Source organism: Phodopus roborovskii, unplaced genomic scaffold (genome assembly GCF_943737965.1).
Source record: "Phodopus roborovskii unplaced genomic scaffold, PHOROB, whole genome shotgun sequence".
Classification (NCBI taxonomy): Eukaryota; Metazoa; Chordata; class Mammalia; order Rodentia; family Cricetidae; genus Phodopus; species Phodopus roborovskii.
In genome coordinates, this window is record NW_026126433.1 from 25422606 (window position 1) to 25447591 (window position 24986).

A 24986-nucleotide genomic window follows, 5' to 3' on the forward strand; every position below is an offset into this window, starting at 1 on the left:
TAATGCTTTGCAAAACTCCCCAACCTTTGTTCATTGACTAGATAAAATATTTGTTCAAGATTTATGTAGCTTATACTGTATCCCCACCCCCAAAACAATTTGGAATAGAACAGAAAAATGCTGGTCTTGGTTTCTTTTCAAAGACAATGTTGTTATAGCTAAGCTCAAAAGTTTAACCAAATTCCAAAAATGCTCATAATCAATATAATGATGTAAAATTTCAATAAAGCAATTGGGAAGCAGAGGTTTGAATCAAACCAATTAGTTCCAAGATATACTGAGATGCCTAAAGGGGAGTGCCAGCTCAAACACTACTCTTAAAAAAAAAAAAAAAAAAAAAAAAAAGAACATCAACTACACAGTCAATTTTCAGTGTAATACTTTATTTTCTATTAAATGAAAACCAAGAAAATGTCAAGTTAAGTTAAAAGGCAAGCCTTTACCCCCTGAAGAAAAAATACAAACTGTATGGTATGATACTTGTGTAATAGGTCATATTTTACATTACATAATATAAACAAAATCACTAGTCTACATTTTTCCTTGCTTGAAACTACAATAAACTACAGATTAAGTGGAAAATGGGTTTACTTTTTGGGTGCAAATAAACTTCTTGAAAAAACACATAGCATGCATTTTTAAACTGTCTATGCATACATAGGCTCTGACACAAGTCTTAATATCCACCACCCCCACCACCACCCCCTCCTCCTCTTCCTTGTCCAAAATATCCACCTCCATAGCCACCCCTTCGCTGGAAACCTCCAGATCCTCTGTAGCCCCCTCCAGATCCACGGTAGTCTCCACTAGATCCTCTGTAGTCTCCACCAAAGTTGTTTCTGTAGCCCCCTTGCGAACCTCCTCTATATCCGCCACCACCTCCACCATAATTTCCACGATAAGAGTTGGGGCTAATATTATAACCTTCTCCACCTCCATAGCCTCCTCCCCCACCTCCATAGCCTCCACTGCCTCCTCCATACCCACCACCACTACCACCACCTCCATAGCCACCGCCTCCACCTCCGTAGCCTCCCCCACCACTTCCAAAGCCTCCACTACCCCCAAAGTTGCCACCTCTGCCACCACCAAAGCCACCTCCTCCCCCACTAAAGCCTCCCCCCCCACCACCAAAGCCGCCTCCCCCACTACCAAAGCCTCCCCCACCACCACCGAAGCCTCCACCGCCACTGTTGAAGCCACCTCCGAAACCTCCCCCACCACTTCCAAAGCCTCCTCCGAAGCCTCCACTACCATAGCCACCACCATATCCGCCTCCCCCGCCATATCCTCCTCCACCATATCCTCTTCTATATCCACTTCCATTATCGTAGCGGGCCATCTTGGGAGGTCGTGGACCATCGCCATACCTAGGAAAAGCAAGAAAACATCATCAGATTAGTTGTGTATATGTTACAGGGGATTGAACCCAGAGCTTTGTACACACTAAATCAAGAACCCTAGTAAATGAATTTTGGCCAAATAATGAGACCTGTATAGAACAAACAATGCCTTTACTACTTACTTTCCCATAGAGTGTGAATAAAATATCATCCATAATAAACCATGCAATGTAAGAAATTTATAAGTTCATTATATTTGTTAATAAGTATCCCCTCCACAATGACTTAGAAAAATGACTCTGGTGGCACCTTCTCAGAAACCACACCCACCAATACCCTTCCGGTATGCCTGACTCCTACAGCTCTTTTCTTAAGCATGTTAAAGAAGCTAGAATGAATGTTAACACTTCTTGAGCTATACTAAAAATTTCTATGTATTTGTATACTATTATATAAATTAGCAGTATGGTATTGGAAATTTTGTATTTCTTAAAGATAGCCTATGTTAAAATGCTAATCTTTTTACTTGAGAAAGTATATCATCTAATTACATTTTCTGGCCTAGAAGATATTTGAGACGTTCTACTCTTTTGGACTTTCATTTTAATGTGTCAATGTTGTACACAGATTAACAGAAGCAAAAGTAAATCTTTTGTTCTGGTCAACTTAAATCTATATATATTTACTTATAATCTAAACCTAGGTAGTAAAAGCTTTAAACAAATGAATTTAATTAGGCACTCACCGTACACTTCCAATCATAAGGTTGATACCAGCAGCTGAGGGCCTAGAAATTTGACGGATTGTGTTCAGCATATGTTCATTTACAGGGTCCAACTGACTGATGATATTTGGTTGTTTGGACACTTCAACAACCAGAGCTTCCATGGCTGCCCGGAGGGCTGTGATGCATGCTGCAGCTTCATGTGATATTTGCAGTCTGATCCTAAAATGAAGGAAAGAAATGAATGACCCAACTTATTTATGTGTTAATTCTGGGCATAAAATTAACTGCTTATTTTAATGGAATTAGATATACCCCAAACCTATATAAAATTATGACTAATCAGCATTAAGATTATAAAACATCCCATTAACTTTATGATAAACCAGACTACGAGATTTACAACTCTCCAAGAAAATACATCAAAAAAATGGATCTTAAACAGGAAATCCTGCCCTACTTAAAAATCATGAGTTGAATTCTTTAAAAAAGAGAACATTAAATCTCAATTCTAAAAATTCAGTTTTGAATTCATAATTGAAAGCACGTACCAGTCATCTATAAAAATGATCTGCCCATCAGACTGGACTTTCTTGGACGCAAACAAAAGTAATTGTAATGGGGTGACTAAGGTCATGCCTTTAGCAGAGATTGCTCGGGTTCTAATCTGTGAATTAAAAAAAAAAAAAAAGCAAAATGTTATTCACTATCAAGTAATTAGCTATATCCTAAGTATAAAAACTGATCAGATTTCTCAATCTGCTTACCTTTTCACCAAAAACAAAGAAGGGAGATGGGTACTTCATGTCTTGGCTGCTAAAAGGGCAGTTTACAGATGATTTGTGGATAAGTGCATTACGCCCTTCAGTGGTAAGAATCTTTCTCTTTTCTTTATGATAACATACATTAGGGTACACACCAAAGGCCAGCAGAGAGATAACAACATCCAAATTATTATCTGGTCCAGTGTTAGTAAACACTTGTGTCAATAAACAATCTGTTAAAAAAATTTAGAGAATTTTTTTTTTAAAAATTAGGAAGAGAAATAGTAGTATGACTTTTTTTTTGACAACCTTCTCAGAACTTTTCAAGCGGTACACAAGTATTTTTAGATAGGGTTTCTCTGTAATTGCTTTGGAGGCTGTCCTGTAGACCAAGCTGGCCTCAAACTGAGATCTGCCTGCTTCTGCCTGAGTGCTAGGATTAAAGATGTATGCCACCAACACTTGGAAGGATTACGTTTTTAAAATGCTCTATTATGGGAAAACCCAACCACAATGTGATTTAACCAATTCTAGGTTTATTTGAATGAATCTAATTTAAACTTATTTTTTTCTAGCTATAAAGCTGGGTAGTCGCTTTACCTCAAGATATCAGATCCTTTCTAATATGCAGAAATGTTTTCCCCTTTCTTTTGATTTTGGGGAAAAATTTCAGTTTACTAAGAATTCAATTTGAAAAACCTTTTAAAAGTCTACTTTCTGGTACTAACAAATAAATTCTACTTTTAATTACTCCTCTTCAGCACAAAAAAAAATTTAATCTACCTAGAAAAGACAAACTTCACTTATTACTGAAATAGCAAGCTGGATTAGTGTTTCATCACAGACTATATTACGTTCAGACAAATAGCTGGAGACTACTTTAAGTATTCTGCCATCAAAGTACAGGCAGTTTATGACAATGGTGCACAAAGTATTTTTTGTATTTGAGAAAGGCTATATTATACACTAACTAGTTTCAGACTGTCTATCCTTGAATTATCAACAATTCTATTTAGCCTCTCAGATTCTGAAATAAGCAACACGAACCACAATGATCAGCTGACAAATGGGTATGGTCTTACCTTCTGGAAAGCCAGAGTTAATCAGAATCTCTTTAAGCTGTACTTTGGCCTCCCAAGTCATTCTTAGTGTAGCCATATTGAGTCGCTTTTGCTCACAAAAACGTATTTCTGCTTCTTCCCCACTCATCCTAAATCAAAATGGAAAAAGCATTCATTCTCCAAGGCTCAGCAAGCTTGGGTGAGTAATCACGAACCCAGACAGTTCACTGAAATCTTAAAGTAATTGCCTTTAAGCCCATACCTAGCATCATCCCAGGCTTGGAATACTGATAAAAGAGCAACATGATCAGAAAATCTGTTCCCAGCAAAATTCCGGTGAATGTAGCCCAGACGTTTTCCTTCACTGATGAAGGGCTCTGGAAAGCAGGTAGCAGCAGAGATGGTACAGACAGCATCTCCCACACTTAAAAAAAAAAAAAAAAAAACCAGTTAAATAGTGAATCACAATCTTTTTGACAGAAGGCCTTCAAATATGGATTGAACCCCCCCCCCGCTAAGATACTATATTTAGAATCTACATCAAAGAACTTCCTAGTTAGCCTGTAACATTAACCTTAAGTTTTTTCCTCACCAGCCAACCTTGCTTTTATGAAATCCACCCCACCTCTTAGCCACCAACAAGAAAACAAACTTACTAGAAAATACACCCCATTATCATCATTTTTCCAAAACGAGGCTCGATGGGGAGTTTAGCCAGGATACGTCCCAGAGGAGTCAACTCATCATTGGCATCTAAAGCATCAAGTTCTGTGGGAAAATATTTATTTGTGAGTGATAATGTCAATAAATATATGTAATGTTTTGTTATGTGTCAAATCAAAAGCCAAGTAATGCCAAACGCCTAGAACAAACCTCAATTTTGGTATATCAAATACACAGGACAGCACTGGGCAAATGGGGACTGTCTACAGCTCAAAGAGCCAGTAATATAGTAACAGCATCAGCATTGACTACCCACACATACCATAAATAGAATCTGGATAACTCAAGCTTACAGTGAATGCCAGATTTCAGGATCAATAAGAGCCCTTTGTGCTTCAATGCCCCTCAGTTTTTCACTACTCTACATACAACACTTTTATAACAGACTTGAGATATGGAGGGAAAAAAAGTTCTAAGACATACACTATAATATTGAGTAAGCTGTGGATGGGTGGCGGTGGCGGCGCACGCCTTTGATACTCGGGAAGCAGGCAGATCTCTGAGTTCTAGGCCAGCCTGGTCTATAGAGTTAGTTCCAGGACATCTAGGACTGCTTCAGAGAAACCCTGTCTCAAAAAAAAAACATTTATTCTGTTTTCTAAATGAAAGTCCTATGTGTGTTCCTTCATCCTTCAAGTTCATGGAAATTAGTGACACTAGCTAAGAAGTCTTTATTAACATGGCTCTACCAAGTCTATCCTCATTTGACAGACTTAGAAAGTGAGATTTGTCAGGTAAAGACAGAGAGCCTAAGGTAGCATCACTTACCTCTAAGAGTATGCTCTGCTTCAATTACAGCATCCAAAGGTGGAGGTTCAATTGCCTTTGCAAGGAATTGGCCAATTCCCCCCAGGCGCAGAAGTTTTATGCTCAAAGCAATTTCATGTAATGGTGTTCTAAACATCTCTGGTGTCATGTGGGTTTCCAGTCTAAAATTTAGAGAAGCAGAAGAGAGCAATCCTTACCTATGTATACTACAACAATCTGACAAAACCTTTGCATATAGAGAAACTATGTGGGTAATTGGTGGCCCTTTCCTGATACTTTTACAATTACCACAAAAATTTTCCTTTCCACTATGAACCTGCCTCATAGACTACTTGATTGTAAATTAGCTTTGTACCTTACTCTCAGTCAGGATGTCTTTTCAACTGAGAAATGAAGGAACATGAAAAAGGCAGTGTTACCACTTCCATTATGGTTATTACAGATCCTGCCTACTACCAAGCATGACTTGAATAAATGGTGTCAAATACAACAAAAAGTGAGACAATAATACAAACACTTTGCCTATATCATCCCTAAAGGCTCCCAAGGCCAATCATTTTTGGAAGGAGAAAGAAATCTTACAAGGTATTAATACTTAGCCATGGGCTGGGCAATGATAGTGCAAGCATTTAATCCCAGGTGGATCTCTGTGAGTTGAAGGCCAGCCTAGTATATAGAGTAAATTCCAGGCCAACCTCCACAGAAAAACCCGGTCTTGAAAAAAAGAGTGAGAGAAAAACTTAGCCTTGGAAACCTGATATTACTTCTGTTACATGCATTTCTGTTATGTTAATCACTGGACCAATCTGACAAGTTCCACAGTGAACTCAATTCACAATAGGATGATCAAAAGACAAAATAAATAAACTCATGTAAGTGGCTCACAACTATCTATAAAGGAATCTGATGCTCTTCTGGGGCGCCAGAATACATGCAGACAGAAGGTCACACTGAATACATAATAAAGACACCCTGGCTCAAAAACCAAAAGACCACATTTCTAACTCAAAGTGCCTCTAATAATAATAATAAAAAAAAAAAAAAAAAAAAAAAAAAAAAAAGCGGGAGGAAGGGCATGATGAAGACTCACTATAGTTGTGCAGTGGCAGCATACAATTTTAATCTCAGCACTGGGAGGCAAAGAGAGGTGAATCCCTGAGTTTAGCCCTGTTTATTGAGTGAGTTCCAGGAGAGCCAGGGCTATACAGAGAAACTTGTTTATTGATGTATACATACATGGTCATTTATGTATATGGCAAAAAAAAAAAAAAAAAAAAAAAAAAAAAAAACAACCAACTGACTGCAGATGAGATTCTAACTCTAAAACCTTAATGTTTACAAAAGAATAATTACCAGGAAATATGCCTGGTACCACAGAGACAAAACCCTCACAATACTGAAAACATCAAAAATTGGTAAGTGATTTTGCCAGAAAATAAAGTGTTCAACACATTCCTCAGATCCAAGGACAATTCTTAAAACAAAACCAAACATATTTAATCCATGCAGCTCTTATGTTCATCTAAACCTACATTTATAATTTCTGGTTAATCAGATAATTTTTCTATTCTAGTTCATTACTTGTTGTCCGGCTTCTAAGTACACATAAAGCCATAGCGCTCTAAAAATCATGTAGCTTTCATTTTCTTTTATATCCCGTGTTTCCTGGGAATGAGTATATTAAACAGGTGGTATAAAACATTTAAAAACTGTTGGGAATGTGCAAAAGGTCTTTAATCTCAGCATTAAGCAGTAAAGGCAGGCACATCCTTAAGTTCAAGGTCCATCAGACTCTCATGGTAAGAACCTCTCACGCCCCCAACCAAAAGGAAAGGAAAAAGAAAAGTCCATAAATGCAAAGGCAATGCAATTTTTAAGTTGTGGCTTACAAAAAGCAAGCTATCCACTATCATCAGTATCTAAACCGATAAAGCAATATCACTGATATCCACAAATCCCTTTTATTAAATAAGCCAACACTGGTAACTTCTCATTTCTTTTCATAGTTTCACTGTAATCCTATTACTCAAGCTTAAATATACTTTATTGAAGGCACTTAGGCATGGAGTTGATTAATGAAAAGGATAATGAAAAGGGGACTGTGTAAGATAAGGTTAAGAAAAATGCCCATCTTTATTTAAAAACTGATCTCTCTGGACCAGCAAGATGGCTTAATGAGTAAGAACCCAACAAATTTTCTCGGTTGTTCACTGACTTCTATATATGGCCAATCACAAATGAGAGAGAGACGTTACCTGTCAAAACGAGCTCGACTACAAAGATGAAAGCAGAACCCAGGTCGTACACGGCCGGCTCGCCCTTTCCTCTGTTCAAGGTTTGTTTTTGATGCCCATACAGTAGCATAGTTGGTCATATTGTTGTGAGCTGTAAATAGTTTCACTTTTTGTCTAATAGGAAAAAAAGTAGCATCAGAGATAGAATAAGTAATAAATAATCATAACTATATTCTCTTAGCTCTTAATCCATTCAAACACAACATTATCTGTACCACTTTAACTAAGCAAAATTATGGCATATGACATGCTGGAAGTGGAAATAACAGGATCCTAGAAGTCAGTGAGCTCAGTGACAGACCTCATCTCAGAAAATAAGGTGTGCATAGAGGAAAATGACTCTGGCTTTCACATGAGAGTGTGAACATACACTCTCAAAAAGAAAATAATTACTAATGCCTACTTATAAAAATGGGCATTAATAATGCTTAAGCACAAATATAAGTCCAGTCTAGTAGTACAGGCTTGTCATTCAAGCTACTTGGTAGGCTGAATCAGGAGAATCACATGCTAAAAGCCTGTATAGTCTACTGAATAAATTCTAGGCCAGTCTATACAACTTGAAGACCCAACTCAAACGCAAAAAAAAAAAAAAAAAAAAAAAAAAAAAAAAAATGTATAAAGGACTCTGTCTTCTACAACATTAAGCTTAAAAAAGTCCAAAACTTTTCCTTAAAATGAACAATGTTGTGATTATACTTTAACAATAGGGCACCTGGCACCTAACTGGCATGTGTAAGGAATGAGTATAGGGGTGAAGGGAGTTCAAGTCAAATTGAACACTTCAAGCAAGAGTGATCACATGGCCTGTTTAAATTCAAATAATCATAATAAAACCCTTCAAATTTATAGATATTGGTAATTGTGACAATGCTATTAGTGTTGGTATTAATAGCTACTGGCAAATCAAATTCCACTGACACAGCATACTTGTTTGTATTCAGAAATGTTTAAATTTTGTAATTTTTAAAAAGAGAAAGATGCCATGTGACAGAGTCCATGAGTTCAAGAGGAAGGTTTTTTTTTAAAAATTAGGGGAAAATGATTGTTAAAAGGGGGAAAGGAAAAGAAAGAGGGGGAATGAGGGGGAGAGAAAGAGGGAGAATGGGAGGTAGGGAGGGACGTTACAAAGAGAACATATTGAATAGGCACAGGTGAGGCTCTTAGTGGCACCAACTGGGAGAGTATCTCCTCAGAATTCCAATGGCAAACCAAACAAATGCCTAAATACTAACAACAGCCAGCTCTAAACAGACTTTCTTTATATCCTTTACGAAATTGCTGTGCACTGACACTACCTAATGACAACACCAAGGATCAATTCACATAAGTATAAGTTCATTTAGTTTTTGAGGCTGGATTGCACTATATATGCAAGATTAACAGTTGCCATCTAACACCAGGCTGTATTGTCCTAACTTCTTAAAGGAGTGTCTTTCAAGTAGACTACTTATCTCATACTAAGTAATGGCTGTATTTATATATAGCACAAAAGGTTCACTGTGGAAACAAAAATGAATCAAATAACAAATCCTATGACATTAAATCAAAAGTTAATGGTAAATTTTGGCTATTTAGTCTGAAACTACACCAGCATTACAAACATGGCATTTGTATAGGTATAAAAGCATAACCTTGATAATGAAATTAAAATATAGGTGTGATGGCACAAAGATATAGTATAGTAACCCCACTACTTGAATAAGAAAAACCTTAAGTCAGAGGTGATTCTGGGCTTCGCAGTCAAATAGCCTTAAGAGAAACACCATTAGGGGCTGGTCAGTCTTACAGAAGAGCTGGGGCTCATTCTCAATACCCAAGGCTACCAGGCACCCAACTAGTGCAGACATACATACAGACAAAACACTGACACAAGTAAAAATTAAATCTCATTAAAAAGAAAATTTCACCAAAGTTTAATTGCTAAAGTTTGTCAGTTGCTAACACACTCAAAAAGACTAATTCCCTGGGAACTTACTTGCAGGAGTCAATAACATAAACAACATCATTTATGGTGATGCTTGTTTCAGCAATATTTGTGGACAAAATAACCTGTAAAAAAAAAAATAGAAAAAAATTACACAACATGCTAGTATAGGGCATTACAGAACCAGTAGTAAAAAGAAAAGTCTCTCAAGCTTAGAAAGTGGAAGACCTTTTTCTATTTAATATTTGATCGATTTTTCTAGCTCTCTGAATGTTCATATTTAACATCTCTACTATCACATCTGTTTTTTACCTTTGTTACTCCATCTGGTACTGGATCAAACACTTTGCGCTGTTCCTCCCGAGGAATCTGAGAATGCAGAGGTAGAATCTGATACCGGTGACTTCCTGCAATACAAAAAGGATAAGAGCTAAAAGAGCAAGTTAAAATACTGTTCTCCATTACACATAACTATTATTCAAACACAGCAACATACTAGCCATAACAAGAGGAAAAAATACTCATAATCAATCTAAAACAAGAAAACTCAATCATACCAAAATGGGAATTATTTTCCAAATGTTTTTGCATAGTATAAATCAAATTCCAGCCAGGCAAAAAGACCAAGACAGCTCCAGGAACGTTTAGGGTTTCGATGTATTTAAGAAGAGCTTCAATGAGTTCAAAAGGTGTTTCCTTTTCATTCAACTGAGACATGCTCAACTTTGTTTCAGGCCCATATTCGTCAGCACATATTAGATTGCAATTTGCCTACAAGAAAAAGGTAAAGCGATTTATTTGCCATTATAGCACAAGTCTCTTTATCTAGGCATGTAATACCTAACAATATTGCTTATCTCTAGGGCAGCCATACTTTCATTAAGAGAACAGTCCTGCAAAATATTACTTTAACTGAGTAAAGTTGTGCTACATTTAATGCTGTCTCACCTTGCCTGCCTAAGGCACCTGATTGGTCTAATAAAAAGCCAAATGGCCAATAGCTAAGCAGGAGAGGAATAGCCAGGCCTGGTGGGCAAGATAATGAATGGGAATCTGGAGAAGAGGAGAAACTGCACAAGAAAGGGAGACACTGGATGCCAGCCAGCAACTCAGACTGAGTAGGACATAATAACAGAAAACAAATGTAAAAAGTTCCAATGAAAAATGTGGAAGAGAAACAGATTAAGTTATAAAAACTAGCAAAAACAAACATAAGGTAAGGACAAGCATTTATAACTAATTTACTAATTCTCCATGTTTTGATTAGTCTCCCAAAAGAAAGTCTGCCAGCACAGAAATGTGGATCATGTTCAAAGCCAGCCTGGTCTACAGAGTGAATTTCAGCCAGGGCCGGTACAGAGAAACCCAATCTCTAAAAACAAGAGATGGTCAGCAGTTAAGGGCATGCAAGCACCCAAGTTCATTTCTTATCACCTACATCAGGTGGCTCACAACTTAACTACCTGTAACTTTAGCTCCAGGCATGCACACCTGTTTCTGTGTCTCTGGAAGCACCTGCTATGCATAAGGGGATCTTCAGAAAAAGACTGATATCTATGAATATAGATGTGCCTATGTTTACATCCCCTGAGATTAAAAGTGTAAGCCACCCATACCTGTCCCAACTTTAACTTTTTAATATGAGTTTACTAATTTGGTTCCTTAATATTTTTTGTAAAGCTGCAGGAACTGGCTTCCTTATTAAAGAACCATGGCCTACTTAATCAGTTATTTTTATTCACATATATTTCCCCCTTTTGTAACCCAGTCTAGCTTTATGTAAAATTTTGATTCAAATATTTATCTTGTGTTTCTATCAAATTCTACATTTCTAGTTGTCATGGTATAGGTAAGCCAGACCTGGTACCAGGAGGTTAAAAGAGAAAAACAAGTTCAAAATCTACCTGGAAGTGAAACCCTGTCTCAACCGAAAACATAAATGGCAAGGATGTGTAAACAGTCCATGTGTCGAAACACTTGCAATATATATAAAACAGACAACTTGAATTCGCTCCCCAAACCCAGTGTGAATGGAGAAGACTCTAAGAGTTGTCTTTTGATGTCTCTTCCTGGCAAACATCACAAATATATGTAAACTTTCTTAAAAAAAAAAAAAAAAAACATGCTTGCCTATCAAGTGCAAAAACCCCAACCAATAAACAGCACTGCAAATTAGAATTAAGTCAACAGAGCGCCTGGAGTGAGGTTCAATGGCTATAGGTTCCCCCCCCCCAAAAAAAGGTGGGGGCACGCTGAACTGAATTCCAGGAGCCCATTGGAAGAGTGAGGGAAAAAAACTGAGATTAGAACTCTGACACACAGAAACACAACACAAAAGATTGAGTGTCTTTGTAAAAAGCATTTTAAGACTTTTATTCCAGAAACTACAACCTGTATAGTCTCGACAGTCTCATCACTGGACCTGGAGTTATTTGGATTATTAGTCATTAATCTAAGAGATATTACAATTGGCAAGTAATGTTATACTTTAAAGCACGCCCCCCCCATGAATTCTCACAAGGAACATCCCTCCTTGTTCCTATAGGTATGCTGAGAAATGAACTCACATCATCATCTTCACCACCATCATCTTCTTTATCCTTCTTCTTCTTGTCCTTTGGAGGAGGAATGAATTGAGTCATCTGAATGCAGTCTTCCAGAAAATATTCTGTCACGGACAATCACATTAGTTAAGTACTCGATAATTTAGAAAATGTCACAGCTGTAAATTCATTTGCTAATCCACAGTTCAAACTCCTTTCACCCCATCAACTTGCATCTTCACAATTATAAAAAATTCCAAAAGTGAAATTTCACAATTAAATTTCCACAACAGAAACTAAGTTACGTTTCCATCAAACTCCTGAAGACAGCTAATTCTTATCTATATATTCTTACAAAGACAGCAGGGATTTTCCCTTTATACACCTTTTTAAACTAAACTTTCATGGAAGCCGTGTACAGCATCATCCTTTCCTACCAGGATCTGAATGCAAAGACGGGAAGATCACTAATCAATACTGTGCCTAACCTTAAAGACTAAGAAGTGTCTCTATAATCTATCTTCTATATCTTCAACCACAAAGAGTACAACCAAGGCTGCAAACAAGAGGCACATAAATTAATGCTCACCAATTTATTCAGTATGAAGTTGTACTCCTTTGCCACTTAGAACTATACTTCTTTTTTTGGGGGGGAGGGTTAAGGCAGGGTCTCTCACTGTAGTTTTGGAGCCTGCCCTAGAACTCACTCTGTAGACCAGGCTACCCTCAAACTGACAGAGATCCGCCTGCCTCGGCCTCCAAGTGCTGGGATTAAAGGTATATGCCACTATCGCCCAGCAGATCTACTCTTTAGCAGTAAATATTACTATCAAATCCACTCACTGAGTAATAGTCAAGTTTCATTGCCAAGGAAATCCAACTACACATAATATTTATGATGTTTCTACATGAAATCTGTAATTACCACTTTTCTATTAAGTATATATTCATATTTAAAATGTTAATCTAGTGCTATCATTAGGCTTCCTGCTCAAACTGTGCCTATCTCTGCCTTTTGCCTACAGATTAGGAGACATTAAAAAAAAATTAGTGGCATTGCTATTCAGTTCACCAAATTGTTATGTCTCTTAGGACTAGTTGCATTTCCTCAACTGGATTGTACAATAAATTACTTCAATAAAATTCACATGTCCTAGGTTGATCATGGACTAACCCATGCAAACAGTCCTCCAATTAAATGCTTTACATTCCTTAGTCATGGTATCTCTTCACCATGTAAATCTGTAAGAAACTTAGTTCCTACCCTCTATCATCTACTAATCAATTTATAAGGCTCTAAAATAGAGAAGCACGCCAAATATTAGAACTTTGAAACCCATATCCTAAAAAAACATCAGCTTCTACTTAAGTATTATGTACATTTGTATCTTTCTGAATCAATGTTCACATAATCTGAGCTCACTGATAAACCAGGAAGCCCTGGGGATCCTCCCACTCCTAATACACTATAGCTTTAGGAAAACAAGCATATGTCACAGTACCCAGCTTTTTAGATGGATGCTGTGCCCACCATTGATTTTTCGATTAGCATAATATGGCTATTCATTTCATACAGATACATTTTACCAAACTGTTAAGTCTCTTAGCATACTTTCATTTCCTCAATTGGGATGTGCAATGTTACTTCAATAAATTTAGATGTTCTATATTGGTCAAAGCTATCAAAAGCCAATAAGTAAATAAATATGGTTTTACTCTGCAAATGAAAAACACCACAGGCAAAAAAGATCTCCCAAATGCTGAGGCACTTGATAATTTGGCCTGAATTTTTAAGCTTATATGCACATGGTATTCCTTGGAGTATCCTAGGATGCCACAAGAGGGCATTGATTCCCCTGGGAATGGGGTTACAGGTGGTTGTGAGCCAATAATGGCAGATTTGCGTCTTTCAATATATCACTGATATCCAGAATTAAGAAAATTCATATCTTCCTGCACAATACATTTTCCTTCCTATCACATCCCCACAATTTACCTTGAACTGGGAAAGTCCTTCCATAAACTTCAATGATGGGGCAATTAAAGAAATATTCACAGAACATGGTGGTATCAATAGTTGCAGACATAAGGACAATTCGGACTTCAGGATAAGCTAGAACCACATCACGCAGTACTACCAAGAGGAAGTCAGTCTATTGAAATAAAAACAATAGTTTAACAGAGTAGTAAAATACACCTTTAAGACATGTAGCGGTCATAAGACTTTACTGAAATTGTTTCAGACATCAGTTAAAAAAAGTACATAGATTACACTGAACAGTACAGCCTTGACTTCACTATAGCCATATGGACCTTAAAAATGATTCTTTGTCCCAATCCCAAAGCCTGGGGTTATAAGAATGTACTACCATCCCTAGTGCTATGTATTGCTGGGAAACCAAACTTAGGACTTCTACTAACTGACCTTTCATTACCAGCCCTTCCTGTTTCTGTATATGCACTTGCATACTTAAGAAGGGAAAAAACATTCATGTATGCAAACACTACATGTATTTTTCAGGAAAATTAAGTTTAAAATGTAAAAATCAGTTCAAATAAAACAACAGCCACAACAACTTAGTCTTACAAAATTTAAATTGCCTGCCAAATATCACCATCTGAAATTAAATTTATAGTTCCTGTATTTCTTAGCGTATGATATACTGTCTGACAAGGTTTAACACTTTTAAAGTAGAATATTCAATAACTAACCATGGTACTATCCCAGTACATTACATTAATTTAAACTCTTTAAGACCACTAGTACGTCAACACTCAAGTCAAGTCACTACTAAAATATCTGGATGTACTTGTTCATACCTTTAATAAATGACTACGGAAGCTAAGGCAACATAACTGCTGAAAATCATAAGGCAATCTGTGTTGAAGGCCCTGTTTTTTTTTTTTTTTAAACAAAAAAGAGTAACTCCTACATCCCAATAACAACTTGGGACAAATTATGCAGATAACCCCATTTTTTTTTAGTATTAAACTCCAATTCCTACAATTGTATATACAATAAAAATAGCCAGGCAGCGAAGGTGCATGCCTTTAATCACAGCCTAGTCTACAAAAGCTAGTTCTAGAACAGGTTCCAAAACTAGAGAGACTCCGTCTCTAAACACAAACAAAAAAAAAAAAAAAAAAAAAAAAAAACCAACTCTACAGACTTGCCAAGCACCCAAGAGGCAAAAGTGGAAAATAAATTTTAATTTCTTCCTGGTTCCCATGACTATTATTAGCATAAAAAGCACAGAATTCACCACAAAGGAAAACTAATAAAAATCCACCAGCTACTCACAAATCACAACTGCTAAGTAGCATAAATTCTTACTGATCATCATAAACAACATATTATCTGATAGTTGACAGGTTCTCTGAACAAATAGTAGTATTTAGAAGTGGTTGGAAGGAAAAAAGAGCAAAGACATGTGATTTCTCCTAGTAGACATAGACAAATCAACCTATTAATTCATGAGTTACTTACATTAATATCTCTTTCATGGATTTCATCTACAATTACATGACTGATCCCTCGAATGCCCGCTTCTAATTTTCTTAGGAGCACACCTAGGAAAAAAAAAATGGAACAAGTACGACATGTTAGGTTTCTTTTTGCTAAGAGTCAGAGAAGCAACGAACAAACAGCTAGCCTTAAACAGAGACATTTGCCTTCTTCTGCCTCTAGAGTACTAGGATTAAAGTGTAGATCAACACAACAACCTCTTACAGTTTTAGTAAAAACAGATAGTTGCAAATGAGGTATCAAAATGCATTACTGACCTACAGTACAAAACATTATACTGGCATGAGGGCGTGGAAGTATAGACTCAAACCGGACACTGTAACCACAGCTTTTTCCAGGCTCTTCACCTCTCTCATAAGCAACTCGTTCAGCCACTGCAACTGCACTGATCCTTCTGGGCTGAAAACAAAACACAAAAGTGTTATGAAATTACAAAATTGGTTATAGTTACTGAAGTGTCTATGCATTATATGCATGATTAAAAAAACAAAAAACAAAATAAAAACCCATCCTAAGTTACATGTTAGGCAAGTGCTCTACCAACAATACTCAGCCGTTTTAATGTTCTGACGACATATTCACATCTAACCTCAAACTATGGACACCACATCCAGTCAAATTTCAAATTGTAATAGCCCTCTTTGATAGCTCATAAATTTTAAGTCCACCTACTGGTAATGATGCTCTCTTCTGGTTTTCATTGGCAACAGCATGTACAACATACACAGTTGAAAAGTTTAAAACGAAAGAATAACTTTGAGATTATTTTGGATCACACTATGTCACTATGTCATCCAGATTGAGCCCTACTCTTTTTCACCCAAGTGCTTTATCACCTCCCTTGGACCTCTTTATTATTGTCCTTCAGGCATGTGGAAGGCAGAGAGATGAATGTTTAAGGAAAGAATGGTCATGGTCTGAGTGAGACATAATCATACAGTAAAACTGAAATGTTCTACTCTCCTTCCAAAGGTCAAAAGTATCGGTGGCAGCCAATAGCTTAATTTGATAAATTTTGTAATAGTTACTGTCCCACCAATCCCCGACCAGTTTGACAAAGCTTGTCTAAATTATAGATATGTGGTGACATCTTGCTTATACAAATAAAGCCTGTATGAAGATCATAGAAACACAATAGATTTTTTTAAAGAGTCACATATGTTCTTATGGGGTGTTTGCATACCTAGCTTAGGCCTGAAGGTTCAAGCCTTTAATTACAGATGCATGGCATTCAAGTTCAAGCCTTGTCAAATTATGGAAATTTTGCTTTGAAATAAAAAAGGCTGCGGTCAAGTGGTTAGGGCATGTGCCTACCATGTAAAGGTTCTAGGTCAAATCCCCAATACAAAGGAAGACGGCAGCCAGGCTAGAGTATGTGTTTTGCTACTATCTTAACATTCTTGAAACCTTATCTGACCACACAACAAAAAAATCCCAACTCCCAAACTATTAATAGAACTCATGCACTGACTTGCTATTTACCTGAGTCACAACAATATTACACTCTGCTGCTCTGTCATTCTGGATAAAGTCATCCAAAATGTACTGTGGAACCTGTGTGGTTTTACCACATCCAGTAGCCCCACGGATTATCACAACCGAATTTTGGCTAATGGCTTCCAGAATTTCAGGTTCAAATTTCTTCACAGGAAGCATCTCTCTCTCTTGTAACACCTGTATTAGAAAAATTGAAAACTTAGGAAAAATAAAACTTTATTTGAATTATTTCCCTAAATAAGTACTGCTTTCTAAATGGTTTAGTACTCGAAATATTTATATTTCTAATAGAATTGATTCTCACTAAATTTCTTCCACTAAAGGATTCATCTTGTCGCCTTCATTCACCTAATTACTTTCCACAAAATTTGTTGCAGTGTGCACAAGTTATTTGAAGAAAATTGAATAAAATACCACAACTCATTTCAAGGCCCTGAATTAATAGTCACCACTATCAGAGTTAACTATGATACTATATGATTAATAATTAGTTGCTGAGTTGCCATTCAACCTAACTACACCATTCTGAAACACTAGACAATATTAAAATCTTCACTTACACTTTGTAAATTATGATCCTGTTCGAGCTGGTATGTTAATTCATTCTTAAGGTCCATGCTGATTTGTTCTGTAGAAGCCTATAAAATGAAAACATTCAAACAAAATCTATTTTAGCCTAACCTAAGGAAGGAGGAAATCCCAAAAACTGATCTTAGAAACCATGTTACTCACATAAGCCAGGGGCCCCTCATCAATATTGCTACTAGTCCAAGGATTCCAGTTGGACTGTGGGGGTGACCAAGGTACCACTCCCACTGCGTTTTGCCTCTGAGATGGTTCAAAATGAGCCAATTTCCCAATGTTGAGTATAACTGGCATGGAAGGATCAACAGGCTGATTAAAAAAAAAAAAAAAAAAAAAAAGGAAAATAAATAAAAGGAAACACTTGTCTAAGGAAGGATTTTAAAATAAGGTAACTACAAAAAGTTGTATATATGCTTACTGGGGGCACAATTTCAAGATCTAGCTCTTGAACCACATTTTGCAGCTGATGCTCCAAATCTGGAGACAGGAAAACTTTGTAAGGCTCCACCTACAAAAAGGAGTAATAGAAATTATCGATACAACCATAAATCCAAAACTAATTTCACCAAAATAATATAAGAAGCTGAGACTAGGGCTATTATATCAAAAATTCCTTTTACTGAGCATTTCTTTACTGATTCTCTCACTGACTGGATCCTTAACCAGAGTGCTAATTAGTACTAAGCTTTTAGCTCAGGATATAGCTCAGAAATAAAATATTTGTCTAGCATTTAGAAGGCCTAATTAATTTCCATTATAATGGCCCTGTCCCTCAACTCATTCCTCATTCTAACTATAAATGCAACTCATGGTAGTTATACGTACTCTCTCTCCTTCTTTCTTCTTTGTAAGCCCAGAGTAAGCCTCAATCACTCCAAGATGATACAGTTGTCGGACAAGTGAGAGGGCACATGACTGTGCAGCTAATTTCTTGTTTGATCCATGTTCACGTGCGAAAATCCCTATAATGATTACCAAAGACAGATGTCAGCTACATAAAGAACCATCAGAAACAAGCAGACATTTATGTACTAAACACTCAGTCCTTTTCATTAGTCACTATTCAAATACAATTCTACAATCCATTAAGTTAAAGGCTGGCACTCATCTGTTATTACCACATCATTAAATCAGATTTAAAAAACTTTAAACTAAAAACACTATAAATTGAAATCGAGTATACATTGGTCACTTAAATCCATTAAGGTATTTCCACTTAATGAATTAAGACTTCATGTGTACATTGAGTACCTATGATCACATCTTCTCTGGATTCCAAAACTTTAGAGCCAGACCATGTTTTAATGCATGCCTTCTAAGTCATATAGCCAAACACTACTCTTTGATATGAAAGTAGATGCAGAGTGAGCTTAAATTAAGCTTCATGCAAGCCAGAGGTACAGCAAGAACTTGACCCCAAAAACAAAAAGAACCAGTGTCTGACTACAGGCTGTGAAATTTTTTCCATATCCTTAATTTAATAATGTGTTAAGTTGAAGAATTCAGATTCTTTAGAAGAATTTCAGGACATTCCTCTAATCTTCTAATCAAATAAATTGAAACATTGTTATGTATGGTATAATTTACTTAAGGTTAACTGTGTCAGTAAAACAGGTATTGATATTCCCTAACATATCATAATTCTTAAATCTTAATGCTTAAGAATAAAAAATATAAGCACTATCTCAGCCATTCTATCATCTGTCTTAGATGAGTCTACTCTAGCTTTTTCATGGTCTCTGGTTGTTTTGGAGAGAGGGTCTCATGTAGTCATGGAATGACCACCAATATGCTATGTAATAAAGGATAATTAAGTGTTTTTGTTGTTTTAAGAAAGGGTCTCATGTAGTTAGGTAGACCTCAAATCCAGAGTGTTGAGATTATACAGCAGGACTCCAATACACTGGACATATTTCCCAGTGTTAGGCCTATGGCACCTTACCTAGCTTATGTGGTACTTGGGATCACCCCAGGCCCCAGAAATGTATGCAAAACAGTTCAACAACTAAGTTTTGTTTTACAGTTTATTTTCTACAAAAGATTTAATTTGGGGCCTTCTGAATACAATCTCATTACCACTGAGGCTGAGAAGAAAATGAAAAGACACTGATGGCTACCAAGCTCAGGGACATGGTTCATGGTAACAAAGTTCCTCACCAACAGTTGTTTTGAGGTGCAGGGTACTGAACCCACAACTCTGTATAGTAAGTAAGCAATCTACCAAGGAATTTATCTCCTAAGTCCACAAATTTACCTATTTACTTTGACTACAAACCTTTGGAATTATGTTGTTGTTTTAAGTAAGGTTTTAGTATATAACCTATATAGGACTAGAACTTACTGGCTTGGCTATATCCTCCTTCTACCTTAAGAAGCCACACAGGGAATACAGGTCCTATCACCATGCTTAACTTTGACTACACAGCTCTCAAATGTAATAGTTAGGCTTTTCATTCTATTACCCAATTCAACCCTTGTTAAATCCCACTTCCTTATTTAAAACTCAAAAAATATCCTTTATAATTGACCACTAAAATATTAATTAGCAGCTTTTGCATATGCTGTTTGAGATCACACAACTTTGTGTTGAACAGTAATATTCTAAAATTCAGTAACATTAATATTGTAGGTACTATGGAACCTATAACTTTTTATTTCAAATAGGTTCTTTGGCATATTTCAAGGTGAATATTCTGATCTATTAACTCTGAAAGGCTCCCATTTTTATAAGGGAAATCTACACGAGCTAAGAAAATAAATATAAGCAGGCTTGTTTTGTGTCTAGCAAACAGCTTTCCTAGGTCTAAGACTGGAGAGTCACATCAAGACCAGTTAGTTTACCACAGGTGGTTATCTTGCCTGACTTCTGTTTAAGGTACAAAGTGCTATCTATCATCCATTATGGATTGATTTCCTTTCAACTTTCCATAATCTGCCAAGATCTTCCTCCATCCTAGAACCATAAAACTGTATGTGAAATTAAACATATAGCTTCCATTTAATGTGCAGTATCAGTAACACCCATAATGCCATGTGTTATTCAATCTAATGAAAGGTTCAATTTTTCAGTGTTAACAACCATTTATCTATAGTGTTATATCTTCTATTAAAGTAGCTCAAGCCTTTAATGTGACAATATGCTCTCTGCAAACAATTTAAGGAATAGTTTATAAAAGGGATTACACTTACTTCTGCCCAGCTGCTTGATATAAATGGTCATTTCTGCAATAAAGCTCCTGTAACAACATATACAAACAAGGTTAGGGATTTATCGTATAAGTTACTAACTCCATTATCTCCCTAGTCAGGGAGGTTTTCCAACTGCATCCAACAAAAATGATAGCAAAAACCATTCTGAACATTTTATTTCTGTCCAATCCTAGAACAAAAAGTATGTAAACCGCAAATATGTATGACATTAGTTACAAACAGCTGATGGGCTTTCTTTCATGAAAAGAAAATGTTATGGTTTTAGATTATTATTATAGATTTACTTATTTTTATTCCAAGGTTAGAGTCTGAATATGAGAATGCTTTCAATGAAAGAAAATTCTGTTTGCCTTGGAGCTAAGAAAAACACCAAACTTCAAATTATACCAGTTAAAAAAATGTTAGGGCAAGTTTATACATGCAATCTCTATATACCAGTAGCTCCTGTGGCAGAGTCCTGATTTATATATAGCTGGAAGAAGTCCTTGGTAACAACAACAAAAAAATTAGCCTACTTTTAGATATTTAGACCAGGGCCTAGAGAACAAAAGTCTAAAACTTCTAGCAGGTTCTAAGGAGTGAATTTAGGTTTTTAGCCAACATGCTGGTCCTTCACTGCTCGTACACTCAAACTTGACTTTGTGCTGTGAATAAAAGGTCAAGTGAAGCCTAAGGAAAAAAATGTTAGTCTCCTTCCTAAACTTCTTTGTCAACTGACCTTCAGGCACAAGGGCTTCAAGGGGTCAAAGGCCACTGGCTTTCAGGGGAACAACATCCACCCTTTCATTAATGACACCGATGACAGTATGTTTCTCAGCCAGGCTTAAAGTCAGCACTCAATCTCATTCTCCTCCACCTAGGGGGAACAGCAACACCAGAAATCAGTTTACAATAGTATCCCATGTGATTGCTTAGTTCAGCCTAAGCATCAGCACATGTGTATATGAACACAGACCTCTGGTGTTGCTGTCTGTTATGCCTTTCAATAAAGGACATACAAGGAGCAATGTGTCCCAGCTCCAACTGTCTGCCTCTTACATTGTCTTGTCCTGAATTCTTTGATTTTTTTACATCAGCAATCAGTAAGACACTGACATCAGGGCTTTTTTTGGAGAGGGGGCAGCAATTCAATAAGTTTTAGGCAGTTAGGCAAATAATAATAACGATGAAGCATTATTATTATTGATGCTGAGAAATTGAACTCTAGGCTTCACGAAAGATAGACGCTCCACCTGAGCTCTATTGCCAGCCTTTCCAATTATTATTACAAAAGAAAAACTACCAGTAGCTGCCAAGTCCATTAAGCTATAGACAAAGCATTAAAGAAGTGTTTTCTTTCTATGGACTGTTTTCTTCTTTGACAGAAAGATGGAGAAAATAATATTTGACACTAAATATATAGTATTTGAGAATTCAGGACTGAACAAAGCAGTAGGAAGCAGGAGGAGCCATGCTCTGATCGTTTTGAGTATGTAGTCAATTTTGTTGTTGTTTTGTTTTGGGCAAAGATTATTTTAGGGTTGCTACTTGCACCCAAGGGAGAACACTTTGATTTAAGGAAAACGTTTTAAATTTTGGATAATTTATTTTGTATAATTAAAGACAGCAAATCGAATCAAGATATTTTCCAGAACCGCTTCCTTTCTCTTCCAATAAAAATATAGTGCCTCCCTGAAGAATCTAATCTGTATGAGCCTTCCTGGGAGTAATAAGTACTACACCCTGGAATGCTCTTAGGAAGAACATCAAGCAGGCTGAGAAACATACGGTCACATATCTTCCCTTACATTCAGTTTTATAAACTTAACAGGAAAAAAAAAAGCATTCTAATTTAAGCCACATATAAAAACTTCGCGATCCTTCAACTTCATGGTACTCAAACAGGATTCTTAACAGAGCTGCCAACATCAAACTGAAGTCAATTTGGATAAGAGGTAAATACAATCTACTTCTAAGACAAGAAAGCATAGCAGAACCACTTAAGTATTAAAGCTATCTCCAATGAAACTACATTGAACAAAATCACCATCTCTGGCCAATTAAGTGAACTACCAAACAAACCACCAGTAGAGGTTAGCTTTGGCCTCAAATTAAAATCTTCAAAGTCCAGCAACAGACTTTTGCATACTTCTTACACAATGTATTGCATTAAGTGAAAACTATGGTAACCACAAGTCAGTAATTCTTAGATATTTCACAATTCACTGCTGATGCACATGACAAACTGGATGATATTTTGTTAAAATATAGTCAAACAACCTTAACTTTTTACAAGGAAAATAGTGAAACAAGCAAACCTGTTGTGGTCGGGACCCACTTGGGTGTACTTATATTCTCCTTGGATCTTTTCTTTTTGGAAATACTGGTTCAGACGAGCCTTAGCATTTTCCAATGTCCAGTTTCCGTGAAGCCCGGCATTTAAATCCACTTCTTCTGACTCTAGAGTCTGTGGAATCAATGACAATTAAATTGTGATGCACTACTTATTTGTACTTAAGGCACAATACTAACAACACATACCATTGTTTTAAAACCCCGGTTTTGTTTTTGTAGTGCTAAGATACAGGACTTTGAGCATGTCTAGACAAGTACTTTATCACTGAACTATCCAAAGCCCTTGTTTTTCAGATAAGAAATCCCTATGCAACTCTGTAGTTCAGGCTGGCCTTGAGTTTGTCATTCTCCCCTTACTTCCTACTGCTTGGACTATAAGCATGCATCATCATTCCAGACTAGGGTTAGCAACTAGTAAAAATGGCTTTTAAGCTACGGCCACTGGATTTTAAGGGTATCCTGGCATTCAAGAGACTGTCTCAAAAACAAAAACCTCAACAACTCAATCTTGTATTAATTTGTGGAGGTACTCAACCCTGCTGTGAATTGTATCCCAAATTCTATTTTCAAGGATGTGACACAATATGAGAGCCTTACCGCTTGCACTTCTTGCTCTTCCTTTCTTGAATAGTAATCCTTTAAATTGGCTCCTCGGTCCCAGGTGGGCCCAGGAGAACCATAGCCAGATGAGGACTCAACTCCAGAATTGTTTTCTGTCAAAAAGAAAAAACAAAAAGGTTATTTAAAGAACACCCCCAAGAATGTCCTTAAGTTCACACTTCATGTTTGACCACACATTTTCAGTAACCTGGAAGAGAATCAGGACTATCTTAAAAATTATAATTGACAATCCAGTCCCCTTCTTTGCTGTCTATGCCTGTGCATGTGGAGGCAATAGTATAATCTCCAAGACCAATAAGATAAGTTACATAATGGTTAGATGTTAACTCTCAGCTTGACTAAATTCTCTGGCAGTATAGTCTGTTAGGAAATTATCTTGGTTAACTACAGTGGATAGAATTTCCTGTCCACTGGGAGTACTCCACTCCTTGGATCGTATATACAGAAAACAAACTAAGAAGTAACATCATAAATTCACTGCTCTCTGCTTTTTACAAGGTGACCAGCTGCTTTAAGATCATTGAAGTCTGTTTGTCATCATGAACTGTGAACGGGAAGACCTAGATTCAGTTCCCACACTCACATGGTGGCTCACAACCACCTGTAACTATAGTTCTGGAGGTCCAATACCCTCTCTGGCCTCAAGGGGCACCAGGTATACAAGTGCACAAAGATACTTGCAGGAATAACAAACACCTATAAACAAAAACACCCAAACAAAGCCTAAAACAGTGGTTGCTTGAGTGGTATTACCTACTCAACATGCTGATTGATTTTTGTATACAATACAGTGACAAGGTAGGATGACCAAGCATAATGGTGTTACTTTCAGTCAAGTGCAGATACTCAAATCTCTTACCTGCTTTGAGAGCCAGATGTGGAGGAAGTGGTCCTCCCATGGGTGCTGGGGCACCTTCTCCAGTATTTGCTGTGCTATCAGATGGGTCAGTAAGTATAGGTGGAGGTGGTACAATCTACAAGAGGAAAAGTCAAAAGATTGTCAGTGCTTATTTCTAGGAAAGACTCTTTCAAGGCTATTCAAAAGATGCCCATATAGTAAACACCC

General features: G+C 36.8%; 1 protein-coding gene across 2 annotated transcripts in view; it reads right to left on the reverse strand.

Annotated features, from left to right (window-relative positions):
* Positions 1–362: 362 nt before the first annotated feature.
* The window catches only part of Dhx9 (DExH-box helicase 9), a 33271-nt gene continuing 8647 nt past the window's right edge, over positions 363–24986 (reverse strand). The window contains exons 4-28 of one of the 2 annotated variants that reach the window (XM_051185971.1): positions 24780–24894; positions 23897–24012; positions 23263–23411; positions 20945–20991; positions 18581–18717; positions 18174–18263; positions 17903–18064; positions 17731–17808; positions 17156–17347; positions 15931–16072; positions 15635–15717; positions 14144–14300; positions 12172–12272; positions 10162–10375; positions 9917–10011; positions 9656–9729; positions 7639–7791; positions 5384–5544; positions 4549–4660; positions 4155–4316; positions 3914–4041; positions 2835–3064; positions 2619–2734; positions 2089–2289; positions 363–1370 (exon numbers count right to left, since the gene is read on the reverse strand). In XM_051185971.1, coding sequence (XP_051041928.1) covers positions 677–1370; positions 2089–2289; positions 2619–2734; positions 2835–3064; positions 3914–4041; positions 4155–4316; positions 4549–4660; positions 5384–5544; positions 7639–7791; positions 9656–9729; positions 9917–10011; positions 10162–10375; positions 12172–12272; positions 14144–14300; positions 15635–15717; positions 15931–16072; positions 17156–17347; positions 17731–17808; positions 17903–18064; positions 18174–18263; positions 18581–18717; positions 20945–20991; positions 23263–23411; positions 23897–24012; positions 24780–24894 — 3909 coding nt within the window. In that variant the 3' untranslated portion in view covers positions 363–676. Of the gene's footprint in view, positions 1371–2088; positions 2290–2618; positions 2735–2834; positions 3065–3913; positions 4042–4154; positions 4317–4548; positions 4661–5383; positions 5545–7638; positions 7792–9655; positions 9730–9916; positions 10012–10161; positions 10376–12171; positions 12273–14143; positions 14301–15634; positions 15718–15930; positions 16073–17155; positions 17348–17730; positions 17809–17902; positions 18065–18173; positions 18264–18580; positions 18718–20944; positions 20992–23262; positions 23412–23896; positions 24016–24779; positions 24895–24986 lie in introns of both variants that reach the window. The other variant, XM_051185970.1, reaches the window with a different exon arrangement.